We start from the raw sequence: 24,508 nt of genomic DNA on the forward strand, positions 1-24,508 counted from the left end.
GGCAGGTCAGGGTGTTGAGCTAGCAATCACCTTGGGGTGGTGGGAGGGTTTCACCAGATACTGAAGATGGAGCTTCCGGATAAAATGACTGGACAAGATTTCTGCTACAACTGGATAAAGATGGCACAGAAGTACAGAGGCCCCTTGGACATTTTTCTGTATTCAGGCAAGATCCCCCACCGCTGCCTGTTTCTTTCTGCTTCTTTGCAGAGGCCTGCAATTGGTTCAGTCCTCTCTGGTGGGCTCTCTGTCACCTTCTTCATACCCAGCAAGAAAAGGGCTGTTGGCCCTCCTTCCCACCCCACTGGCCACTCCCAGTGGGGATGTTACAATGGATTTGATTGCCTGGGCAGAGCAGCGGAGGGCAGAGGTGGACATGCTGAGGAGGACTGGGGCAGGAAGCAGGGCACTATCTGAAGGGAAGACGGAGTCCCTGTTTCTCACGCGGGTGTCAACGGACCGCATGGCAGACCTGGGACACTCGGGGTCCTGAAGAGGGGTTGGTTCTTGTTGAGCAGGTTTCATCTTCGCAGCCTGCCACTGAGTCCATCAAAGTCTTCTTACAGACGCACTCGCTCGTGTGTGCGTACGCCCATGTGGAGACCAGGGGCTGATGCTGGGTTCCCTTGCTCAGCCTCCACCTTAATTTTTGAGGCAGGGTCTCTCACTGAGTTTGGAGCTCACTTACTCAGCTGGACTGGCTGATCACCGAACTCCAGGGATCCTCCCGTCTTCCTCTTCTCTGCTTAAGACAACGTAGAGTTTGCTGGTTTGTCTGGACTGGCTGCCAGCAAGCCCCAGAGAGCCTTTCATCTTCACTTTCCTGTGCTGGAATTCCACGCATGGGCCACCGTGCCTGACTGTCTGTGGGTGCTGAGGAGCTGAACTCAGGGCTGCATGCTTGCATGGTAGGGTTTGCCCACTTGGTCCCTGCACCACCTCAACGGCTTTAAGATGCCTTCTTGCTGCTCCCCAGGAGTGCCACATCACGCCCCCCAGACCTTTCTGCTGTCCACCCTGCTAGGGCTCCCTGAATCACCCCGAGCTCCCACTGGGGCTCTTACCCAGGGCCTACTGTGGCCCGTTCTCTGGTCCGCCAGGCTGGGGGGAGCACTACCTGTGTCAGAGACACAGGGACCCACCTGACTCTGCTGTCTCAGCTCTTTGCGTGGGACTGCATGCGTGCGTATGTATGTGTGTGTGGTCAGTCACGGCTTTTGGGTTCATCTGATTCCCTGAGGGGTTGGGCTGTGTGCCCTTCACTGCTTTGTGACACGCCCCCCCCCCACATACACCTTATGTCTGAGCTCGGGATGAGGGACAGCTGTTCCCCAGTGGAGGTATCTCCCCACACACACTATAGTTTACCTTATTTTGGTTGGTTTTGAGTCTTTTCTTTTTGTTCTTTTCAGAGCTGAGGACAGATCCCAGGGCCTTGTGCTTGCTAGGCAAGCGCTCTACCACTGAGCCAAATCCCCAAGCGCTAGAGTTTATTTTTGTGAGTGTGTGCATATGTGTTCATGTGTTTGCATGTTCCTCATGTTCCTGTGGAGGTCAGAGGGAAACCTTGGGTGTTTTTCCTCAGGAGCCATCACTTTATTTAATTTTAAAAATTTAAAAGATTGGGCTGGAGAGATGGCTCAGTGGTTAAGAGCATTGCCTGCTCTTCCAAAGGACCTGAGTTCAATTCCCAGCAACCACATGGTGGCTTACAACCATCTGTAATGAGGTCTGGTGTCCTCTTCTAACCTTCAGGCATATATGCAAACAGAGTATTGTATCCATAATAAATAAATATTTAAAAAAAAAATTTAAAAGATTGTAATATCTTTAATTGTATGCGTGTGCGCGCGCACGTGCATGTGTGTGTGTGTGTGAGTGCAGTGCCCACAGAGGTCAGCAGTGTGCGTTCCCGTGGGGCTGGAGTTATAGGTGGTTGTGAGCCACTTGATGTGGGTGCTGGGAATGAACTCGGGTCTTCTGGAAGGACAATACAGTCCTTAATCCCTGACCCATCTCTCCAGTCCCCACTTTAATTTTTGAGTCAGAGTCTCTTACTGGGGCCTGGGTATCACCCAGCCAGCCCCAGGGATCCTCCTATCCCTGCTTATCGGGCACAAGGAGTACAAGCATGCATCACCAGGCCCGGCTTCTATGTGGGTGTTCAGGATGAGACCCAGGCCTCTATGCTTGTGTGGCAAGCCCTTACCAGGGAGCCATCTCCCCAGCCCCACATCTGTTTCTCTTGTTTCTGTTCTCTTGGGGAGCACAGGCCTGGGCAAGTCTAGTCCACGGGCAGGCTGCCAATTCCCTCTCTCTGCTAGCTCAGTATGCATCTGGTGGCAGCTGGACCAGTCCACAATATGGGCGGCTCAACCGTCTTTTCTCTTCCTCAGAAACCCATCACCGGCTTTTGTCTCCCATAGAGTGAGATATGCTCCTGTCCCCTTCCTTGGGTTCTAGTCTGGCAGGTGATTAGCAAACCTTGGGCATGTCTACATTCATCTCATGTCAAAAGTGACAGTGGACAGGTAGGTAGAAGCATACCCAGAATCCCAGCAGTGGGAGCAGGAGGCTCTCAAAGTCAAGGCTAGCCTGGGCTACATAGTGAGACTATCTGCTCTGGTAGGAGGATCTCAAGGTCAAGGCTAGCCTGGGCTACACAGCGGCGAGGCTATCTGCTCTGGCTACTTTTCCTGATGCTGTAATAAGTCATTCTCACCAATGCATCTTAGAAGGGGAGGGTTTATTCTGGTTGACAGGTTACCGTCCATTGCCAAGGGAAGAAGCTCAAGGCAGGAACCAAAGTAGGAACCGTGGAGGGATACTGCTTACTGGCTTGCTCAGCTACCTTTCCTACACAGTTCAGGCCCATCTGCCTAGGGGTGGCACCACCCACGGTGGGCTGAGCCTTCCCACACCAATTGGCAATCAAGAAAATGCAGAGACATGCCCACAGGCGAACCCGACGGAGGCAATTCTTCAACTGAGAGCTCTTCTACCAAGTGCCTCAACTTGACAAGCAACCATGACTAGACGTCATGCCATATCAAGAGTCATTCAAATAAACAAAACAAAAAAAGTGGTATCAGCGTGTGCGCACACACTCCCCTGACAGTCTGAGGTAGCAAAGATCCTTCACCAGAGTCTGTGCCAGGCTGTTCGAACTTCCAGTCTCCAAACTGTGAGCTAAATACACCTGTTTTCTTAATTGCCTTCTCCAAAATAGTGACCTCAGATTCCACTCTAATTCCAACCACCCATTATAGGGAATACTGATGTCTTATCTGCTTTGTTTTGATTTTGAAGGAGCTAGGGATGGAATCTGAGGCCTTGGGCAAGCTGGGTAAGCACTTTATCACTGGTTCACACCCCCGGATCCTCATTAGTGGTTTCTAGGGAGGTGCTCTACCACCGAACTACATCCCAGCCCCTCACTGGGGGATTCTAGGCAGGTGCTCTACCACTGAGCCACATCCCAGCCCCTCATTGGGGGATTCTAGGCAGGTGCTCTACCACTGAGTCACATCCCAGCCCCTCACTGGAGGATTCTAGGCAGGTTCAGTACTGGTAAGCTACCTCCCAGCTTTTAATATGTTTGGAGCTAGGTCTTCCCAGTCGCTCAGGCTGGCCTTGAACTCCCTCTGTAGCTTTGAACTCAAGATCCTCCAGAGTAGCTGGGGCTTCAGGCTTGCACTGCCATGTTAGACTGCATGATTTTTATAATCATGGCCCCCACTTTAAGATCTGTTTCCCCTTTGTGCCCTGCCCACTTGACAACAGGGCCTGAGAACATGGGGATTGAGGAAAGCATGGCTCATGGTGGGGGTATACACACCCATCACCTGCAAGGAGGAAGGCGATTTGCTAGGTAATCAGTCTGTGTAAAAGACCAGGGCGTGTAAGAGTGTCATCATGGAGATAGCTCACGTGCACACATGGGAACACACATCCCAGGGAAACGAGAGACAAGGACCTTCCTTCCTTCTGTGCCTGCATGTGTATAGGCAAACAGGGGGGAGGTTTTGATTCCTAAAGAACCACGGGTAGAGAGTCAGCCAGAGAGCCAGCCAGGCCCTTATTCCGTAGCATCTGGGCTACATGGTCTAACAAGAAAACCACAAGCATTTCACAAGGTCTTCTAAATGTAAGTGACAGGAGGCTGAAGACGAGGGAGGGGGCAGAGGCTAGACCTGGTGAGGCTAGACCTGGTACCTGGGGCACTCAGCTCCAGACTTAGGTGGCCAGCAGGCTCAGGATCCAGGGACTTCAGAACATTGGTGACCCATGTGGGGCAGCAGAACACTGCCCAAAATAGCCATGGATATAGAATGGAACTGTCAAGGCTCCACTTGTCTAAGGCCATTGCAAGTCCACTACCCATTATTCATGCCAGGCCTGGGGATGACGGGTCAGAACAGTAATCAAGTATGGCCTCAAACTACAACCTTTTGTTCATTTGACTGCTATAGCCCACAGGAACCCCTCATGGCTCGAACAGGCTGACCCCCTGTTTGCCACACCTTTGTCAGCACCCTGCACACACAAGCGATGCCAGAAGGCAGTGTGGTCATCAAAGAAGGATCAACCTCCTGGTCACACCCTTGCCCATGTCAGGGTCAGACATGCGCCGCTGCCTGGATATCCTCAAGGGGTCACCACCCTTCTCCACACCGTGAGCTCCACGAAGAGACCTGTGACGAGGAGGTCGGGCTCCGGACACGTCCTAACACGCACCGCCGAGGACCTAGGCCGTGGTCTGGAAGGAAAGGATGCTCGCTGGGGCTTGACGTCGTGGACATCTCCAAGGGTGGGCAGGGGTCTTTTGCAGCGGAGAGGAGCAGGGAGTCCAGGGATGCTCACCATGAGTAGCCACGAGCATTCTCCACGCACATGGAGGGTCGTCACGGCAGTCCCACTATCTGCACTCAGAACTCCGTGGTGATGCCCCATGACCGGAAGTGCCCCCCCGTGGGCGCGGACAAGGCGGGGCCGGCGGGCGGCACTTCCGGTACCCACGCGCCGCCGCCTCCTTCGCCGTAGCGCAGCTCGCGGCCGTCACTTTGTGTAGTGCGGGGGGGTCCCCGGTGGTCACAGCCCCCGCCCCCGAGTCCGTGTCTCGCTCCGGCTTGGACGGGCCTCGGGCGCGCGCGCGGTGAGTGGGGCGCGCGGACGCGGCAGGTGCTCGCGGGCGGGACGCGCGCTCTGGGGGCGGTGGCAGCGGCGAGCCTGGCAGTCCTGGATGCCCGGGCGCTGGAGGCCTCGAGTGGTCATGGGGCGATCGCGGGGCTCCCGGGCCTGTCTTTGGATGGGTCGGAGCTGCAGCTGCACTAGCTGTATCTTCCAGGCCCCTAGGTCCCCCCGTACCGGCCTGGGCCTCCGCGTCACGTCACGGATGGCTTGACTCTTCCCCCCACCCCGAGAGACTCCAGCGTGGGAGGGGGCGGGCCGGAGACGACTTGCGCTGCACCTTTGGAAGGTGCCAGCGCCGCCTCCTCCTGTTCAGGGACGGGAGCTGGGTGGGGGCCGCCTCCACCCCCCCGGGGAGACACCTTCCAAGAAGGGCTGTCACCACTCCTACCCGGGCGTGAGACGGATCCTAGGTAACCCCCTATAGGGAAGTAGAGGAGGGAAGCACTCTGTGTTGGCGCTCTAAAGCCGGCTTTGTGACATTTGGGGGGCACCGTCCAGTCTGCAGATAGAGACTGACTGGGTGCCTATCTGCTAAGTCTGTTGCCCCCGAGGTGGGTGGGGCAACTCATCCCGCGGGTTGTTGGATTTGAGGGTGCCTCATGTGAACACAGGAGGGAAAGAGGAGGTGCAGGTACCTGCGAGGATCAGCTCACCTACTCAGCTTCAGTGGGTGGCATTAGCACTTTGTTTTGGTTTCAGTAGCTACTGGCCGGTCTTGCGGGGGCTAGCTGGTCTGGTTGAGGAGCTTGATCTGAGTATCTTGGATGGCCTCCAAGAGTAGCCCTGGAGAGTCGGGGCTCCGGAAACTGAGCAGAAGGTGAGGATTGTAGAGAACAGGGAAAGACAACCTGGACAAAAAAGTCCTGAAGGGCTTTGAAGTCCTTTGAAGTGGGGGGCACTGAGCTGGAATGAAGGTAAATAGATACAAGTGTGCATGCATGTGCACGAGCACACACAGACATGCTCCTTCGCGTGGGTTGCCCTGGATTTGGAACTTTTCTGGAGCTCCTAACTTTTCAAACTTTACCTCTAGTGTTTGCAACCCCCCTTCTTATGGACAGGGCCCCGCCCCTTTTTGTGTCCGCTAAGTCCACTAAGGCTCTGAGTCCACTAAGGCTCGGGACCTTCGTGGAAAGAGGGGTAGGAGTGACGTGGAAAGAGGGGTTGGAGTGACGCAGGGTTTTTGCATGACAAAGCCTTGAACTTGTCTCTTGCATTCTGATCTAGGATGGGAGGTCAAGGGGAGGTGAGGAGAAAAGCTTTCTGGGGACTGATTGGCTGGGGGTGGGTGGGGGTGGGAATATCCGGGGAGGTGAGGAGCCCCCTGGGCTCAAGTTGTAGGCATATGAACTGACCTACCCCTGGTCAGACTGGTTTTCAGAACTTTTGTTAGGAATAGGCCTAGGTCAGAGTGCCTGAAGCTTCAGGCTTTTCTTGGCTTCTGCCCTTTCTTCCTGTGAGCTGCTAACCTTAGAGGATTCTTGGGGGGGGGGGGGAGCTCGTTTGGGAGGGTTTGAGACAGGGTTTCTCTGTGTAGCCCTGGCTGCCCTAGAACTCTAGACCAGGCTGTCCTCGAACTCACAGAGATCCGCCTGCCTCTACCTCCCTAGTGCTGGGATTAAAAGCGTGCACCACCACCACCACCACCACCACCCAGCAACCTTGGAGGCTTTTAATAGTTTCTTTCTCCTTGCCCTGACCTGACAAGCAGCTTAAGAGAGAAAGCTTTTGCTAGGCTCACAGTTTAAAGGCACAGACCATTGCTTGAGGTAGCTGGTCACATTGTATCCACAATCAGGAAGCAGACAGAGAAAAACACTGGTACTCAGCTCCCTTGCTTCTTTTATTCAGTCCACAACCCCAGCTCAGGGGATGGTATCATTCAGAGAGGATCTTCCCACTGCGATCAGCCTGACCTAGAAACTCCCTCACAGACACCCCAGAGGCTTCTCATCTGTGATTCCAGATCCTGTCATGTGCATAACAATAACCGTCATTGGGCTAGTGCATGAATTTGATATTACCCAGTATCCTCTTTGGAGGCAGAGACTCGCTACTGCTTCTGGGGTGGATTTTAGTTTGATGTATCCTTCCCTCAGTCTGTGGTTGGCCTGCTGTGGAGTGTGACAGCTGAGCCCTGCCTCTGATTTAAAAAAAAAAAAACAAACCGATATCTGGGTCATTGACTATGATCTTCGGGCCCTGTCTTCAGTAAGGTCTGGCGTGACTGCTGTGTGTCTGGCATGGGGACCCAGGAGGAAGAAAGTGGGGACTCTGTATCATCTTTAGTAAAGAAAACGTGGATGCTGCCTGGGAAGAGAGGTAGCCACGATGGGCTGCCTCCTCCTCCTCCTCTTTGTGAATAGTGTCTGTACAGTTTTGTGTGATCGTCTGTGCACGCACGTGCATATACACAAGTGTGCGTGTAGGTGACAGGTCGGCATCAGGTCTCTGCTTTAGACGCTCTCCACCATATTATTTGAGGCAGTGTCTCTCTGAACCTGGGGCTTCCCAATTCCCATTGCCTGGCCAGCACTGCCAGGCGTGGGTTTACAGATAGACAGTGCTGTGCTTGGTATCCCCCGCCCCCCCTTTCCCCTACAGCTGCTGGAGGATTGAACTCAGGTCCTCCCGCTTGTGTGGCCAAGCACTTTGACTAACTGAATTTCCTCCACAGCCCCAGCTTTCTTTTCTTGGGTCCTTACAGACAATAGTCTGGCTTGCGGAAGTCTGGAATTGCTGCCCAACGTGGTGACCAGTTGGGAGTTCTGTGGTGTCTGGGTTCAGCTTGATCTACAGCCTTAGGCTTGAGTAAGCAAAGGCCTTCTCTAGGTCTGAGGTGGTGGCGGTTGGGAAATCTCCCCAAGTGTTCTCAGTGCCCCTGGGTGCTGGCCAGGACGGCCCAAGGCGTGTGTGTTCTTACCCTTCAGGCATCTTCCAACCCTAAAGAGCCCTGGAAGGCTCTGGTGGTCCTCTTAGGTCTAGTTTTGTGGCTTCGATCTTTGATGCGGTGCTGGGGGAACAGACAGTCACAGCAGAGGGGACTTTTGGATGTCAGGAGTTCCAGCCCTTGGACTGGGGGGATTGACACGGGCAGGGATGCTCAGAGAAGTCTAGCTGCTAACTAACGTATGGGATTCTTTTTTTTGTTTTGAATTTTTGACTGCTCATTTCTGTTTGCTTTCTTAGGGTATGGAGCGTGTCCCTGTTTATGTGTGTGCAAGTGTGCATGAATGTATGTGGAGGCCAGAAGTCAATGCTAGGTGTCCTCAGTTGCTGTGTTGGCCACACTGGCTGGCTAGCGAGTGCCATGGAATCTCTTGTCTCTGTCTTCATAGTACTGGCAGTATAGGCGTGTACCATCAGGCCCAACTTTGACATTCAGAGGAGCGAACTTAGGTTTTCATGCATGCAAAGCAGGAGTTACCTCCCAAAGTATAGATTTTAATTAAATTTTTTATGTGTATAAGTATTTTGCCTCCTTGTATGTATTGTGTACTACTTGTATGTCTGGTGCCCACAGAGGGCAGAAAGGGCATAGGATCCCCTGGAATTGGAGTTACAGTTGATTGTGAGCTACCATGTGGATTCTGGGAATTGAACTTATGCCCTCTGGAAGAGCAGCCAGTAGCTTCTAACTGCTGAGCCATCTTGCAACCTCCAGAACATAGGTTTGGAAGCAAATGTCTGAACAGAAAGGGGATAGGGTATGTGAGCCTGGTCAGAGCCAGCCGCTCAGGTGTGTCCATGGGAATGCCAGGCACAGTGACTTCTCATGGCCCTGGGCATCTTTACCAGCATCCCGAGGCAGTGCTGTCCACTGAGGTGGCTCCAGTGTCTGGTGTGGCCTGGCATTTCTGGATCTTTTTGGAACTCAGCATTCTGGGGTGGCCTGCCCTACTTTTGAAAATGGTGCCATTCAGGTCTGAGATACTAACAGGGGAGGTATGGAGTGTCATGACGGTGAAAGATCATAGGAATGAATTCTTGAAAACCACAGTGGACTGGTGAGCTAGCTCAACAGCTAACAGTACTCGCTGCCAAGCCTGATGACCTAGTCTGATCCCTGAGACCCAGTGGGGAGGAGGAGAGAACCGACTCCTGCAAGGTGTCCTCCACCTCCACACATTTGACTGACAGGCACCCCCCCTCCACAAATAAATAAAATATAATTAAAAGAAACCTAAGTGCCCAGCGTTTGAGATTCACTGGACTGGTTCTCTGTAGACATGGACTGGATTAGTGGCTGTAGGACCCTTGGGGCTGTCCCCTTAGGCCCATGGCTCTAGGCGTCAGGCCAGGTGAAGCTGGACTGAGTCAGTGACATCGCCGGGGTAGTGGGACCCTGTGAGTCTCCAAGGTGATGACATTTAAGCCATTCTTATTCTCTTCTCCTTAAACTTGAAGGAGTGTCACCTTGCACGTCACCTGTGCTGACCTAGTGATGAGCGGGACTCTACCTCCACAACTGGCTGAGATTTTCACAACGCCCTGGAGTCAGGTAAAGATAGGCAGCAGAATGACCCCTGTTCATGGCCCTGTCTCTCGTTTGACTCCCAGGAAGGGGCCTGAGAGTTTGCTGACTGCTGGGCGCTCTCTCCTTTCCCCTGACAAAACGAAGCAAGAAACTCTTCCATCCTACACCCCACCCCGCCTCCCGCAGCTGTACAGGTGCCTGTAGTCTGACAGCGCTTCGGCCTGACGTGGCTCATGTGTGCTGAGGGCTGGGTAAGCTGCTCGTTTTTGCTTTCTATGTGGGACAGGCTGCCCCTTGTAAGTTACGCTCTCCCTTCCGTACACATGGATCCCTGGGGCTCCGTTGACTGCGCTCAATGCTTCTCCTTCTTGAGGATAGATGGGTTGCGGTAATGGGTGACTTACCCAAGAACAGGTTGCAGCTCACACAAGACACATGGATGCTTGTGAGGGAACAGAAGCCATGTCGCAGAGGATTGTGGGGAGGAGCCCTTTGGGTGGGCTTTCTGGATAAATCACATGCCAGTTGCACAGCCTGAGATAACAGACAGACCATGCTCCTCCCTCAGCCCTTGCGGCCTCCCCTGCAAAGTGTCTCTGTGTTTCAGGCCACACAGAGGCTCTCTCCTAGGGCTGATGGCCGCCCTTCATACTACTCCAGACTCCCGAGCTACCCAGCTGGAGCCTGCAGAAGATGGGTCAAAATGCGATGCTGACCCTGACGAGGATGGGGATGAGGAGGAGAAGGGGAGAGAGGAGGCAGAGGGGGAGGAAGAAGCAGAAGAGGTAGTAGTGGAAGAGGAGGAAGTGGCCACACAGGTCCAGGAGGTGGAGGTGGAGGCTGACTCAGAGGACGCTGCTGGTGCCGACAGTGTGGAGGAGGGGCTGGCAAAGGAGCAGAGGCTGAGCTTGGGGACCCAGGAGCAGCTAAGCAACAGTGGTGATGTCAAGTCGCCAGTCCTTCAAGGGAAAGGTAGGAACAAGGACCCCACCGCTGCTGGGGGAAGGAAGAGGCTGGGGTCATGAGGGTGGAACTGGACCTGGGCCCAAAGTATGGGAGTAGCGGGGAGTACCACCCTGCTTGCCTGCCAGGCGCCACCGGCCCTAAACAATCTTCCTCTCAGCCCTGCAGGCCTCCCGGGTCTCACCTGCTATTCAGGATGAAGATCCAGAGGAAGAGGAGGAAGAGGAGGAAGAGGAGGACGATGAGCATTTCCTGACTCAGGTGAACTGCATATACACTGGTCGGCCATGGTCTTGGGCCCTCTTTGTCTTGTGGCTCTTGAGTGAGGACAAGGCTTTCATTTCCAGGACCAGGGTTTATATAGTTCTGTTTTCCCAGGTCCCTGGCCCTTCCCAGGCCATTATGTTGTTCTGAGTACTCTGGCTACCTCCCACTCAACTGTACTAGGCATGGCTGTCCCCAGCCCACTCCCAAGTCAGACATCAGTACCCACATTCAGTTTAGTTAGTACCACCTGTCCATCACTAACCTGTCGATATAGCCAAGGTATTTGCCAGGACTAGTCTGTGTGACATAGGAGGGGCCATGGTAAGAGGGACCTGCCCTCTGAGTTTGATGGGTAGGAAATGGGTCCCTGTCACAGGGTGAGAGGCCTGAGAGACTGCTGTCCCATCAATAATGGGGTGCTGGGCCATGTCCCCACTATGTTTTCTTATCTCGTGGGGGTGTTGGAGGCAGAGCGTTCCCTCATCCTCTCTCCTGGGGCTCTATGTGCTTCAGGGGCTGGTGACTTTTGAAGATGTGGCTGTGTACTTCACTTTGGAGGAGTGGGAGAGGCTGGATGTGGACCAGCGAGGCCTCTACCGGGAAGTAATGCAGGAGAACTATGGGATCCTGGTCTCCTTGGGTAAGGAAGGACCCCGAGGCAGTCTGCGGTGAGATCTGTGGGGGCCCAGCTGTCGAAGAGCACGCTTCTTGAGCTCCTGGGTTTTGGAGCAGTCAGCCCATTCTGGCCTCTGGGTTCGGAGGTCCAAACCAGGTGGAGCCATGCTATGAAGCTGGTGGTCCGCTTTGGCCTCTTAGCTGCACAGCCCCAGAAGCCTTTAGGTGGGAGGAGAAAGTGTGGGTATCCTGCTGGTGTGGGTGTGGAAGGCAGGGCTTCCGGGGATGGATCATAGGATCTCTCAGAGCAGAGGTTGTGGGAAGGGCTGGTCCTCGGAGGGTAGAGAGCAAAGGATTTGGGTGTGGACAGGGATAGCCTGGACTCCATTGGGACAACCACCATCTTTCCCTCTCCTGGGTAGGATACCCAATTCCCAAGCCGGATCTGATCTTCCACCTCGAACAAGGAGATGAACCTTGGGTCCCAGACAGCCCCCATCCCGAGGAGGGAGACATTGTCACTGGTGTCTACACGGGTGAGTGAGAGTCTTGAGAGGATTCCGCTGGCAGGATTGCTCAGGCTGTGTCAGACTTACCAAGGCAAGCCCTCCGCCTCCCCGATGCTGTCGGTGCTCATGGCTGTGGGTGGCTGTGAGGAGACAGGAGGCCGCTGTGTGCTGGCCCCTGCTATCACCTCGAGTCCTCAGCTTCATCGAGGTCTAAGGGCCAGTTTGTCCTTAGAGAAAGAACCTTAAGTGTTTTGTTCTCATCTTGGAACCTGTGAAGTCTTTCGGTTTTGTTTTTCTATAAGTGAGGGTAGTTGTCAAGCTGGCACGGATACCTGCCAGACTGTCAGTGTGGTTTTCCACACGAAGACTCACCAATTTTCTGACTGCCCCACCCATTTGGCCATTTCTTCATATGGTGCCCCTCAGTCCCTCCACTTCCTGCATAGTCGTCCAGCTTGTTTTAGAGACAGGGTGTCACTGCTGTCTGAAGCTCCCTAATCTAGTGAGCTCTCTGGCCAGTGAGCTCCGGGGATCTGCCCATCTCTGCCCCTCCAGTGAGTGTGCGGCCACTTTGGTTTGGTTTCTGTATGTGTGAGTTGGGGATTTAACGCAGACGTTCAGATTCTGATCTGGGTGAGCGGTTTAAAGCCTCCGGAGGAGTTCTGAGGTGATGTGTATAGAAGACATTGACATGTGGACTTCTCTGGGTGCCTCACACTGGCTCAGGCTCTGCCCATTCAACTCTGAGCCCTACTTTATTCATATGGAGAACAGAGTCTGAACTAAATCCACAGATTCTGGCCTGAGCATGGTGGATTCCTGGTCACACTGAATGTGCCGTGGGGTCTGTGAGTCTCACTAGGACTTTGGAGTGATGGAGGCCCTTGCCTGGGGGTGTCCCTCTTGAGGCTGGGGTGTTGTTAGCCCAGGGTGGGACATTGAACTAATTTGTAGTTATCATAGATGTATATTAAAATGAGAAGAGGAAAACCTTACTCTTGTAACACGCCTGTGAGCCCTCAGTAGCTCAGTGAGGGGCAGCGAGGACTCTTTAGCCTTTCACATAAGGCCCAGAAGTAGGTAGAGTTGCTTGAGGACCAAGTGGGAGGTGTGGTCCATTCATAGACACATTCAGAGAAACTGCTTAGAGAGAGCAGGGCACAGGCCAACAGTGGCCACCCTCGAGTATAGGTTCAAAATGCGCCATCGTGTGCCATTCTCTCGAAGGGTCCTTTTTAGTGCAGGTGACACCAGATGACAGGTGACATTTGGCTGTGCACCTGGATGGGGCTTGAACGCTCCTTGAGAGGACTGGTTAACTGGGCCAGTGGCTCTGTGCCTTCTGTGACAAGCCATGGTATTGAGGCTGTAGGCCTGAGATGTCTCTCAGCCTGGCCCTGCAGACGGTCAGTACAGGACCCATGAACATCTTTTAAAATGTTTTATCTTAAGCCCAGTGCTCAGGAAGCAAAGGCAGGTGAATCTGAGTTTGATGCTAGGCAGGGCTACATAGGGAGACCCTGTCTCAAGCATAACAAAACCCTTTATGTGTGAGGTCAGAGGACAAACTTGGGCATCAGTCCTCAGCATCTGCCTTGTCCGAGAGAGGGTGCCTTTATTTCCCAACACTGCATAGGTCCCACTAATGGCCTGGGAGCTTTGTGGGAGGGGGGTCTCCTGTCCCTCATAGGATGCCTGGGTTAGACTCATGCTACAGTGTCTGGCTTTCCACTGGCTCTAGGGATTTGAACTCAGGTTGTCATACTTGCAGGGCAAACACGTTACTCACTGAGCTATCCCCAGGTCATGTCTTTGATGGGTCACATGACTGCCCACAGGGGATGCAGATGGCGGGATCTGGGAGAGGCACCAGCACAGGGCAGCTCTCAGGTCTTCTGAGGACAGCCAGCGGTTGAGTGTCTGCCTCCCTTCTCACCCTGCCTGGCCTTTCATTCGTCTCTGTCCAGCAGTGCCACCTGGGCCCTGAGAGCGGCTGAGTCTGGCAGGACAGATTCTAACTGTCCCAAGACTGGCCATCTGGACTTCTAAATCAGCCTTGTAAGACAAGACTCTAATTTCCCTTTCTCTGCCCCTTGTGAGCTCAGCTGGACATGATGTGTGGGCTCCCGGGCACATTCCTTCACTCAGGTGTTGCCATCTGTGTGATACTGAGTCCCACTTGCCCTCTTGCACTTTGTATCCTAGCAATCCTGGCCACCACCTTCTAATCTTCACTTCAGCAGTGTCTGAACCAGCTCACCCTCCTGACCCAGCTTCCATCCCATATGGTCCTGGAGAAACCCCTGCCCCTGGCTTAACCCTGTTTCCTGCCTCCAGTCTGCACCCGAGCAGAGAATCCAGCTGGAGAAGGCATGCCCTCATGGCTGCTGCCCTGGCTCCCAGTGTCTGTGAGCGCCTGGCCCTTCGCTCAGGGACAGATCCTTCCCTAGCAATTGTCCTTTCAGCAGCCTCCAGAGGCTGTGCTGCCCAGAGCAGTACCCGGCCCTGTGGGGCCATCCCCTCTCCCTCTCCTGAGGCCTCTACCCCTTACAGGCGTGCATGGAGGACGGAGGTCAACACAGGAGCGGCCCCCTTGTTGAGGCTTTGGTTTTGCACTGGAATCTGGGGCTTGATGGTTAGGCTGGCTGGCTAGCGAGCCCCAGGAGTCTACCCACGCATGCACTTCTGCACCAGGCTTTTCACGTGGGTGCTGGGAAGTGAACTCAGGTGTCTGGACTTATGTGGCAAGTGTCTTCCCAGCCCCGTTTCTGAGAGGGAAGGATAGGAAGAAACACACCACTGAGGCTTGAACCAGCTTACACATTGATGTTTAACAGATGGTGATGTAGTTTAAGAGGCAGTCAGACTCCAATAGCCAGCAAGTGAGCACAGCCAGGGGGTCTAGAGCCCCAGATGTGATCCTTCCTAAGAAAGACTGATCTCAAAGTGCACACTGCCAGCCTGCGGACAGCTGGGATCCATCTGGGTAGACACAGCAAGTACCAGTTATCTAGTGGTTCAGAGCATAGGGAGAATGGCAAGGGGAAAGGGCTCTCAGCCAGGAGCAGGGCATGCACACCCTGACAGGCAGAGTCTGGCGCACAGCTATGAACAACTAGGAACCGTAGAGGGTCTCTTGGTAGAGTTTCACTCAGCCATGCCCTGGAGGGAACCTGGATAGTAGAGTCCTCTGGTCCTAGCCAGGGCACAAGGCGCTGAGCCCTGTTGTTTCTAGGTCCCTGGGCTTAGTTCAGGTAGAAGGGAAGAAGTAAGGGAACGTCTGGCAGAGAGGCTGGCATCTGGCAGAGAACGTCTTAGCATCTGGGACAAAGGGGCTGACGGGTATCCAAGTGCTGGAGGCTCTGATGGGGTGAGGGAATGCTTACTCCTCTCAGATCCCCGTGACAAAGGCAGGCCTCGGGTCCTCTTAATACTCGGGCCTTGGTGTTGAATCCGTACATTACTCTTGAAGACATCAAGGCCAAAGCGTTGCTGGTCTCTTAGAGGCCACTCACCAGCAACAAGGGGCAGCCCAGAGCCCATCCTAGGAGAAAGGCCACCTGCTTCTAGACCTGTCAGCGTGGCCAGCACTTGGCACACAGGACAGACGCCAGTGTAGAAGCTGGCTACCTTCCCAGGCTGCAGTTCAGACACCTTCCTGGCAACCCTCAGTGAGGCTGCCCACATCCATAGACTTGGGCATCCTTTTGGTATGCCTCTTCCCTTTGGGACTGTCCCCAATACAGGAAGGAACTTTGCCTGAGCTCATCTTCAGTTTCCGAGTTTAGGTAGAGATTTGGGGCGAGCATGAAGACAGGTACAAATATTACTCGGGGACCTCAGACCTGGTTGTCAATGTAAAGAAAATGGCACCTTGACTGGGGACCTCTGTGCCTGCCAGGCCTTGTCAGGATTCCTGGTTCTCTGCAACTTCTGGCAGGCTGCCTCTAAGACAGCCAGCTTCCCCCCTCATCCCCGCTCCCCAGCCTTAGCCTTGGAGGGGATGGGCCTGCACAGCTCCCTGGAGTAAAGGAGCTGGGTCAAGGGCCCAGCTTGGCCTATGCAGTCCTGGGGGAATCCAGCAGATTGGGGACATAAGCCATGGGAGATCCCCTGGGGTGGATCGCAGTGGAACGAGCTAGTTTTGAGCTTATAAATCCCCAGTGTTATGCTTCTGTAAGACTCACACTGACAGCCACCATGAGAGTGACATTTGCAGAAATGGGGGAAGCTGTGACAGCCCGCAATCCTGAGGGTTTCAAGCTTCCTGCCCTGGCCCTCTCATCTTTCCCAAAACCTCCTTCACCAGAGTTCGGGTGTCTCTAGCCCAGGACGTGGGCTGTGAAGATGTCCTGTGGCAATGCTGTGTGACTTGTCTAGACAGTAGACTCTGAACCCTGCCTCTTCCTGGAGGCCTAATCACCCTCACCCGTGGTCGGATCTCTGGGCAAACATTAGGTGCAAGGAGCCCCCCATCCCTACTTTACTCCCCAGGGGTTTGGGTGTGACCCTCAGGGCCACCTGTTGGCCTGCTGCCCTCCCCACTTCCTTCTAGCTGTGCAGAACATACCACACCCTCTGGGTTTGAGTGTCAAGTCTCACAGCAGGCCTCTGGATCCTCACCTGAGGCTGACAGACTTCGGCTGTGTAAAGGCTGTTCCTCGAGATGGCACACTGCATGGCTATACCTCTAAACTTTGAGCAAACACCTTGAATCCTGGAATGAGGAACTAAAGCTGGTCTCCCTTGGGGTTCTCCCCCAGAAGCTCAGCAGCTTCCGGAGGTCTCACATGGGGTGGAGCCAGCTGGCTTCTCCAGGGCTAGGGGTGGGGCTTCACCTGCATCACTGGTAGCCTCCCTCACATCACTGAGCAGCGGCCATGTCAGCTCCAGAGGCATGAGATCCCCAGGCCTTTCTCAGGATTGCCCACCCTGCAGAGCGTCACGTAGTGGACTCCTCACGACAGCAGCTGTCCCTGTTGTTCCCAGACTCTGAAGCTCCTGGAGAGTCACGGGCTGGCCCAGGGGATCGTATTCCTCCTTTACCATCAGCTTTTCCTGATTTACTTGGGCTCTAGTTAAAAACTACACAAGCCTCTCATCAGAGCCCAGGGGGTGTCTTTGTAGGCCAGCTTCTCTCTGCCCCGGGGCTGCTCTTGCTGTCCCAGGTTTGGAAGGTTCTGGCTGAACAAAGAAGGGCAGCCAGCAAGCAACAGGGCCTCTGTCACTTTTTGTCCCTCTAGTGGCCACGTTGGCAGCTAGAGGTAAACTCAGCTTAAGAAATTTTTCCATCTAAAACGTCTAAATTATATATTACTAGAATAGTGGGAGATTTAGTGTTACAGACTAAGCAGATAAAGTGCCCCGTTCTCTTGTCCTTTCATATGAACAGCGCGTGTATTCACATCTGCAGTTCGGCCCTCACCGTTCTCTCTGCTTCATGGATGTAGCGCTCTGCTGTCTTCCCGTGTGAATGACACTAGTATGTAGAACTAGGGCTGATGGGGAGCGAGACTTGACATGTGAAACCAGCTCTGGTTTTGAGACTTTCTGGCCCAGCCCCCCTGGCTTTTGTGGTCCAGAACTTTGCCCTCAGAATCAAGTGGATGGGAGCTGAGGTGGGAATGAACAGGTGCTCTAACACCTGGACACTGTGATGCAGGCAGTGTCCCTGCGTCTCCTGGGTGTATCATGGTGACTCTGTCTACAGGCTCACTTCCTGAACAGGGTGGCCCTACAGACTTGATTCTAGAGCCGACACCATCCCCAGGAGGGCAGAAGAATGAGCCAGGGGTGCATCTCAGTGGAGAGATCCGTGGCAGAAAGTTCCAGGGATGCTCACAGTACACGCAATCTCAGGTGGCCTGGCGTTTCTCAAATGCAGAGCTCAGGAAAGTGAAGCCGGGGAGGTGACCCCACAGCAGGGGGAGGAACTCAAGACCCCAAATACACAGCTCCCAGGGCTTCATTAAGGTGAGAGCCCAGAGGCTCTTCCCCGGCTAGCAGTTCCTGATTCTGCTGTCTATAGTGGAAGAGAACCCCTGGCCACTGGTAAAGGCAAGGAGAGGGGGACTTACTGAGGAGTAAGTTCCACAGAGGCGGGTCCTCGGGGCAGAGGACATGGCTGGATGTGCCCTGCTGGGTGCCTGGGGACTGCAGTGCCCCAGGTGACACTCTGTGCACAAGTTTATCCGCTGATAAATTACCCACTTTGCAGGCTCCCGTCCTCCAGAGTGACAAGCCCTAGAGAGACCCTGGCTCTCCTGGCCAGGTGTGCATGTTAGGCCTCCTCACTGGGGGAGGGGAGGCCAGCGGCTTTCCTGCCTTGGAGTTGGCCGGTACTGGCTATGGCATGCACCACCTCTGACTTGACTGAAGCAGGTCTGTTTGGTTTGTTCCAGTTTTCTTGCCAAGCTCCTGTGCCCTCACTCTCTTGTCTCTTCACCTTCAGGAGCCTGGTTCTGGAATGATGACATAGAGGACCATGAGGAGGAAGACGACGAGGACTTCCTCGCTGAGATGGCAGAGGAGGAGAACGAGCCCCCAGGGCTGTGGTCTGCTGCCTATGGTGTGGGGGACGTGCCTGGGACTTGGGGCCCCGACGATTCAGATTCCATTCAGACTCCAGATGGTTGGGGACCCAGCCCAGGCAGCCTCGGTATCCTGGCTGAGGAGGCTGAAGCTAAACATTTCCTGTCTGGCCGGGAGCCTGGGGAGAACTTTCTGGCGCCCTGGGCATTTCCCGCAGCAGCTGTCCCCATCGGATGTCCGGAGACCACTTGCGACGTGTGCGGTAAAGTGTTCCTGCACCGTTCGCGCCTGGCCAAGCACCAGCGTTACCATGCGGCGGTCAAGCCCTTCGGCTGCGAGGAGTGTGGCAAGGGCTTTGTGTACCGTTCGCACCTGGCCATCCACCAGCGCACTCATACCGGCGAGAAGCCCTTCCCGTGCCCAGACTGTGGCAAGCGCTTCGTCTACAAGTCGCACCTGGTCACGCACCGGCGCATCCACACAGGCGAGCGGCCCTACCGCTGCGCCTTCTGCGGCGCGGGCTTCGGGCGGCGCTCCTACTTGGTGACCCACCAACGTACGCACACGGGCGAGAGGCCCTACCCGTGCTTACACTGCGGCCGTAGCTTCAGCCAGAGCTCAGCGCTCGCTCGCCACCAGGCTGTGCACACCGCCGATCGTCCTCACTGCTGCCCGGACTGCGGCCAGGCCTTCCGCCTGCGCGCTGACTTCCAGCGGCACCGGCGCGGCGGCTGCACGGAACCCAGCAGTGGCGAGGGTGCGGGGATGGCTCCCCACGAGATGGAGATGGCAGTAGCAGCTGTAGCCACAGCGGAGCCGGAAGAACTGGAGGCCAGGCCCGAGGAGACCAAAGAGCCCGGGACTGATGTGGCAGACGGAGACACAGAGGCTGAAGCCAGAGAGGACGAGGAGGTGGTAGCTGCGGCGGCAGAGGCGACGGTCCCCGACAGCAAGAAGGACCCTGAGCCAGACAGGCGGTTCCGTGAGATGGGCAACGGCCTGAGTGGGGGCGAAGGGCCTTCCTCACACCCTCTCGGCTTCCATTTTCCCATGCACCCCAAGTCTTGGCTGCATCCAGACGGCTTCCCCATACTGGGGTTCCCCGAGTTCTCCGAACGGCTGCAGGTCGACGGGCGTCATCTCTCCGGCCCCCTGAGCCCCCCGCTGTCCCTGGAGGGCGCGGGGCTGGCTTGTGACCCGTTCCGCAGCGCGGGCCCCGGAGTCGGGACGGATGGTGGCTTGCGAGCGTTCGCACCCACCGTGGGGTCGCTGCTGGCGGAGCCCGCTCCCGCCGCGATGGCAGAGGAGGAGAGCCCATGGATCTGCTCCGACTGCGGCAAGACGTTCGGGCGGCGCGCGGCGCTAGCCAAGCACCAGCGCTACCATGCGGGCGAGCGGCCGCACCGCTGCGCAGACTGCGGCAAAAGCTTCGTGTATGGTTCGCACCTGGCGCGCCACCGGCGTACGCACACGGGCGAGCGGCCCTTCCCGTGCCCGGAGTGCGGAGCTCGCTTCGCACGCGGCTCGCACCTGGCGGCGCACGTGCGCGGGCACACGGGCGAGAAGCCGTTCGTGTGCGGCGTGTGCGGGGCGGGCTTCAGCCGGCGCGCGCACCTCACTGCGCACGGGCGCGCGCACACGGGAGAGCGGCCCTACGCGTGCGGCGAGTGCGGCCGACGCTTCGGGCAGAGCGCGGCACTGACCCGGCACCAGTGGGCGCACGCAGAGGAGAAGCCGCACCGCTGCCCTGACTGCGGCAAGGGCTTCGGCCACAGCTCGGACTTCAAGCGGCACCGGCGCACGCACACGGGCGAGAAGCCGTTCCGCTGCGCCGACTGCGGCCGCGGCTTCGCGCAGCGCTCCAACCTCGCCAAGCACCGGCGCGGCCACACGGGCGAGCGGCCCTTTCCCTGCCCCGAGTGCGGCAAGCGTTTCTCCCAGCGATCGGTGCTCGTGACGCACCAGCGCACGCACACGGGGGAGCGACCGTACGCGTGTGCCAACTGCGGCCGGCGCTTCTCGCAGAGCTCGCATCTGCTCACGCACATGAAGACGCACCGCGGGCAGGCGGGCGCACAGACGCAGAACAACGCCGCCGCTAAGGCCCAGGCGCCTGCTAAGTCGACGCCGCCTCCGCCACCTGGCTCGGGCACCGGGTCAGGAACGCTGCTCGAGTTCGCCGGCGGAACCAGCTTCGGCTCCGATCCTGCCGCGTTCTCTGGGCCCTCGGGTGCCTACGAGGAGAGCGTCTTGTGAGGCTGGTCGAAGCGCGCGGAGCTCTCTCGCTCCTCGAGGCGGGCTGAGGATTCCCAATCTTGGGTGCTCTTGGGCCCTAACGCCCCGAGCTTCAGATCTCGCTTGGGTGCGCACAGGCTGCCACCCTGATCAAGAGCGCCCCATCCCTGGATCTGTGTTGCCGAGACAGTGGGCAAAGCCAATTCGTTCATCACGGATTCAGATTCAGGTGGCCCGTAGGGCCAGTGTCTTAGGAGTCGGTCACTAGGCTTTCTGAGGAGCGATGGGGAAGCCCTGTCATTGGGAGAGGGTGAGAGAGGTCATCTTGGAGGGTTTGGCTTCTTCCCAGTCTCCCTAGGAGTTTCAGGAACCGTCTTCCGATCACTTGGGTGTGTCCAGTAAGTTTTAAGAACATGATTCATGGCAGGCAGGAGCCTCACTAGGTTTGGGGGGAATGGAGATGTGAACAGGGGAAGCTTTTGTTCTATCGACTGGGTATTTATTTCCATCTTTTGTATGGCCTGAAAACTGGGGAGGTGTTGAAAAAGCAAGATACCAAATGCGTAGTCAGGTTGCGGATCTTGGCTCGGTCCCCTGGGAGTTGGAAGCCTTATTTGAGAATCCTTACTCCAACCCCATCGAGCACTGGCTACAAGATGCGTTTTGGTAGTGGAATCCCCTCCAAGCTTGTTGGTGCTCTAGTGGCTGCAAGCGGCACACATGGACATCTTTGGAGTGCCTGGTGTGGGCTCCTACAGATCTGGTCTCCAGACGAGTTCCCTAGCAGCGCCCTCCGCCGGAGCAGGTAGCTGCGGAGCCCTGTGCTCAGCCTTTCACAGCACTGGGGTGGGTTATGGAACCTTACCCTCAGCTTATAATAAGGGCCCTTTATCCTCTGCAAGACTCTTAACTCTGCTGTAATCACCGTACACTAGAAGCAGGTAGCGTTCCTGCCGTGGGTGAGTCCATGGCTTACAGAGTGATTGGTGGTTTGCACAGTGGTTGTCCACCTAAGGTATCACGTGGACCTGAGCTCACAACGCCTTACTATGCAAGGCCCTTGCGCAGTGGATACCTAACTCTCCAGCCTGGACTGCTGGCATAAGAAGTGGCACACACGAGCCCCTCCCAGCCTCCATGAATTCTGGGCCAGTGTGACTGGGGGCTAAAGAAGAGAGATTTCCACCCAACTGTGTTCCCTTTTAGACCTAGATCCTTTGTTGTAGTGTAGACACGCCCTTGGGGCCCAAGAGCTAATGGGCAGGCTGCTAGGTGCTGGGTGGGTAGTCCATGGGTGGGAGGAGCTGGGGTGGTGAGGGTCAGAAGGTAGCCTGGCCAGGTGAGGTGAAGTGGGAAGGCATGGGTCCTGATTGCTCAGCAGTGGCCTCTCTGCCCCATTTTTTATGCTCTTCCCATGTCTTCTGGGTCATGAACTTCAGAAAAAGCCAGGGAGGGTGGGCTGGCTGGGCACCAACCCCATTCCTCTTATTCCCCAGCAGTTTCCACTCTGCCCCTCTGCTGTGGGCAGGAGGAGCTAGCTTTAATAAAGATGAAGAAACAAGCTTTGGGACTGGACTCTGCTTTTGCCCCACCTTGGTTTCCATCTCTTTTCTGACTTGTTTTCCCCTTCTGAGAAGCTGGCACATCATGGATTTTGCCTGTGTCAACCCCTCCTTCCTGAGATGCCTCACACTGCCACACACGGGACATGACGGGGATTCATTCGGCTAACCTGAGTTTAAAGAGAGGGCCTGACCTTTCTCAGAGTGCAGATCCATGCCTTGGCCTTTCCTCAGGGGCTCCAGTGCTGTGGGGTTTATCTACTCCAGAGCTACAAAGGCATGACCGACCGTCCCAGGAGTTCCCAGACAACTCCCTTTAACATGGCTTTTCTTATTCGGTCTCTGTGATAGGATCTTTTCCCAATGGGTTTGAGAATATACAGATGTGATTTGAGGCTTTAGAATAAAGGAAACCAGTATGTCCATTAAAACAAGCAGCTGGACAGGGGGTGTAGCCCAGTGGGTACAGTGCTTGCCCAGCATTCAGCTTTTCACCCCCAGAACTCCATAAACCAGGCATGGCAGAGCATGCCTGTCACGTCAGCATTTGGGGAAGACTACCTCAAATGAACAAAAATACGCCGGACTTTTAGGAGGTAGATGTAAGGATGGAGAAGACATAAGGATGGATGACCACTCAGATCTTAGCCTACTGAGAAAGGCCAGGCAATTCTTTGATAAAGCTTACCACTGATGTGCAGCTGGAGTTCTTTTGTTGTGGGGTAAGGAATCCCCAATCCAACAACTGCCTCAGAAAGTCTTTATTACCTGTGAAATGTGACCAACCAAAGGTGACAGTTGGAGGATCGCCATGGCCGGGCATTCTCTCCTCTGTCTACCCGTTTTTATCTTTCTCACGTCCGTTTTCTCAGCCTTTTTTTTTTTTTAACTTTATCTCTATTTTACCTATTTAGACTCTGCTCTCGCTTGCTCTCTCCTCCCCCCTCTTAATTTTATGTTTATGTAATAAAGTGGTTTTAGATTTTTAGTTATATCAAAGTTTTATCTTCCTTGTTCATTATTTCTCTCCAGATTTTAAGTTATATATGAATTGTGAAACCTCCAACAGTATGAAAATATCAAGTTTATCTTCATGTCCCTAACAAGACTCATCTCATCCAGTACCTGGGCTCCTGTTCATACGCACATGTCTATATGGAAACAGTTCAGGACAAGAACATACTTTAGATACCGTTCAGCAGCTTGCCTTTTTCCCCACCTCAAAGCGTACCGTGTACAGTTGTGCATGGTGACACATAATGCCTGTATCCTAACACTTGGGAGGCAGTGGAGGAAGATCTCAGGTTCTAAGTTCCAGAGTGCGTTGTAGTCTAAACAACAGGAGGTCAAAGAGATGGCTCAGCAGTTAAGAGCACTGGCTGCTCTTCCAAAGGACCTGGGTCCCATTCCAGCACCCACATGGCAGCTCACAACTGTCTGCAACTCCTGGCTCTGCAGACACAGGGAATGTATGTGGCGCACTGAGCACCCACACACACAGATAAAAGCGACAGACAACTTATGCTGAATTTGCTTCATCCACATTCCTACTTTCCCCATTCCACACGTTTTTCATTTCACCTGTTACAATCAGAACATGTATCTCTTGGTTTTTTCTTTTGTTTTTAATTTGTGTGGCTAGATAGACAGTTAAGAGCACCCGTATGACTCACAGTCAGGTGTAACTCTGGTTTTAGAAGATCTGACCCCTCTTCTGACCTCTGAGGGCTCCTGTATACATTGTTCAAACATAAAAATTTAGAAATTGTGTGTGTATATGAAAACGTGTGCATGCAGGCTTGAGGCTGATGGTAGGTAGCTCCAGTTACTCTCCACCTATTTTTTTAAGACAGGGTCTTTCACTAAAGCTCACCAATTTGCTGGCAGGCTAGTGAACCCCAGGTGTCCTCCTGTCTCCCCAGCCTGAGGAGGTCCTGGGCAACAGATTCATGTTTGCATGGCAAACACTTCATCAACTGAGCTGTTTCTCCAGAACCCTGACTGTTTCTCTAAAAGGTTGTATAGAAGGGAAAGGCTTTGCTAGACTCCAATTCAGGCATTCTCCAGTGCCCGTCTGTTACCACTCTTTCCTAAACTGCTTCAGCTGCTCTGTAACCCTTGCATCTAGGCCATCTCCAGCTTCAGGTGGCAGCAAC

The 24,508-nt window shown here is 54.8% G+C and overlaps 1 protein-coding gene across 5 annotated transcripts; it reads left to right on the forward strand.

Annotated features, from left to right (window-relative positions):
• Positions 1-5,016: 5,016 nt before the first annotated feature.
• Positions 5,017-23,214, forward strand: Znf316 (zinc finger protein 316). 5 transcript variants are annotated; one of them, XM_057764027.1, is made up of 7 exons: positions 5,023-5,155; positions 5,893-6,010; positions 9,754-10,642; positions 10,794-10,894; positions 11,414-11,540; positions 11,938-12,051; positions 18,476-23,214. In XM_057764027.1, the coding sequence occupies exons 3-7, from the start codon at positions 10,189-10,191 to the stop codon at positions 20,809-20,811; spliced, it is 3,132 nt and encodes a 1,043-aa protein (XP_057620010.1). In that variant the 5' UTR covers positions 5,023-5,155; positions 5,893-6,010; positions 9,754-10,188; the 3' UTR covers positions 20,812-23,214. The 5 variants fall into 5 exon arrangements, with proteins under 5 accessions (XP_057620007.1, XP_057620010.1, XP_057620011.1 ...); XM_057764024.1 differs by lacking the exon at positions 5,893-6,010 and having other exon boundaries at positions 5,017-5,155; XM_057764028.1 differs by lacking the exons at positions 5,023-5,155; positions 5,893-6,010 and adding an exon at positions 5,184-5,603.
• Positions 23,215-24,508: the final 1,294 nt, after the last annotated feature.

Source organism: Chionomys nivalis, chromosome 3 (assembly GCF_950005125.1).
Source record: "Chionomys nivalis chromosome 3, mChiNiv1.1, whole genome shotgun sequence".
Classification (NCBI taxonomy): Eukaryota; Metazoa; Chordata; class Mammalia; order Rodentia; family Cricetidae; genus Chionomys; species Chionomys nivalis.

Excerpts from the sequence above, each read along its gene's own strand:
- Znf316 (XM_057764024.1), top strand. The coding sequence starts at position 10,189 with ATGCCAGTTGCACAGCCTGAGATAACAGACAGACCATGCTCCTCCCTC. Across the intron at positions 10,895-11,413 it reads ATGAGCATTTCCTGACTCAG|GGGCTGGTGACTTTTGAAGA; the intron begins GTGAACTGCATA and ends TATGTGCTTCAG. Across the intron at positions 11,541-11,937 it reads TGGGATCCTGGTCTCCTTGG|GATACCCAATTCCCAAGCCG; the intron begins GTAAGGAAGGAC and ends TCTCCTGGGTAG.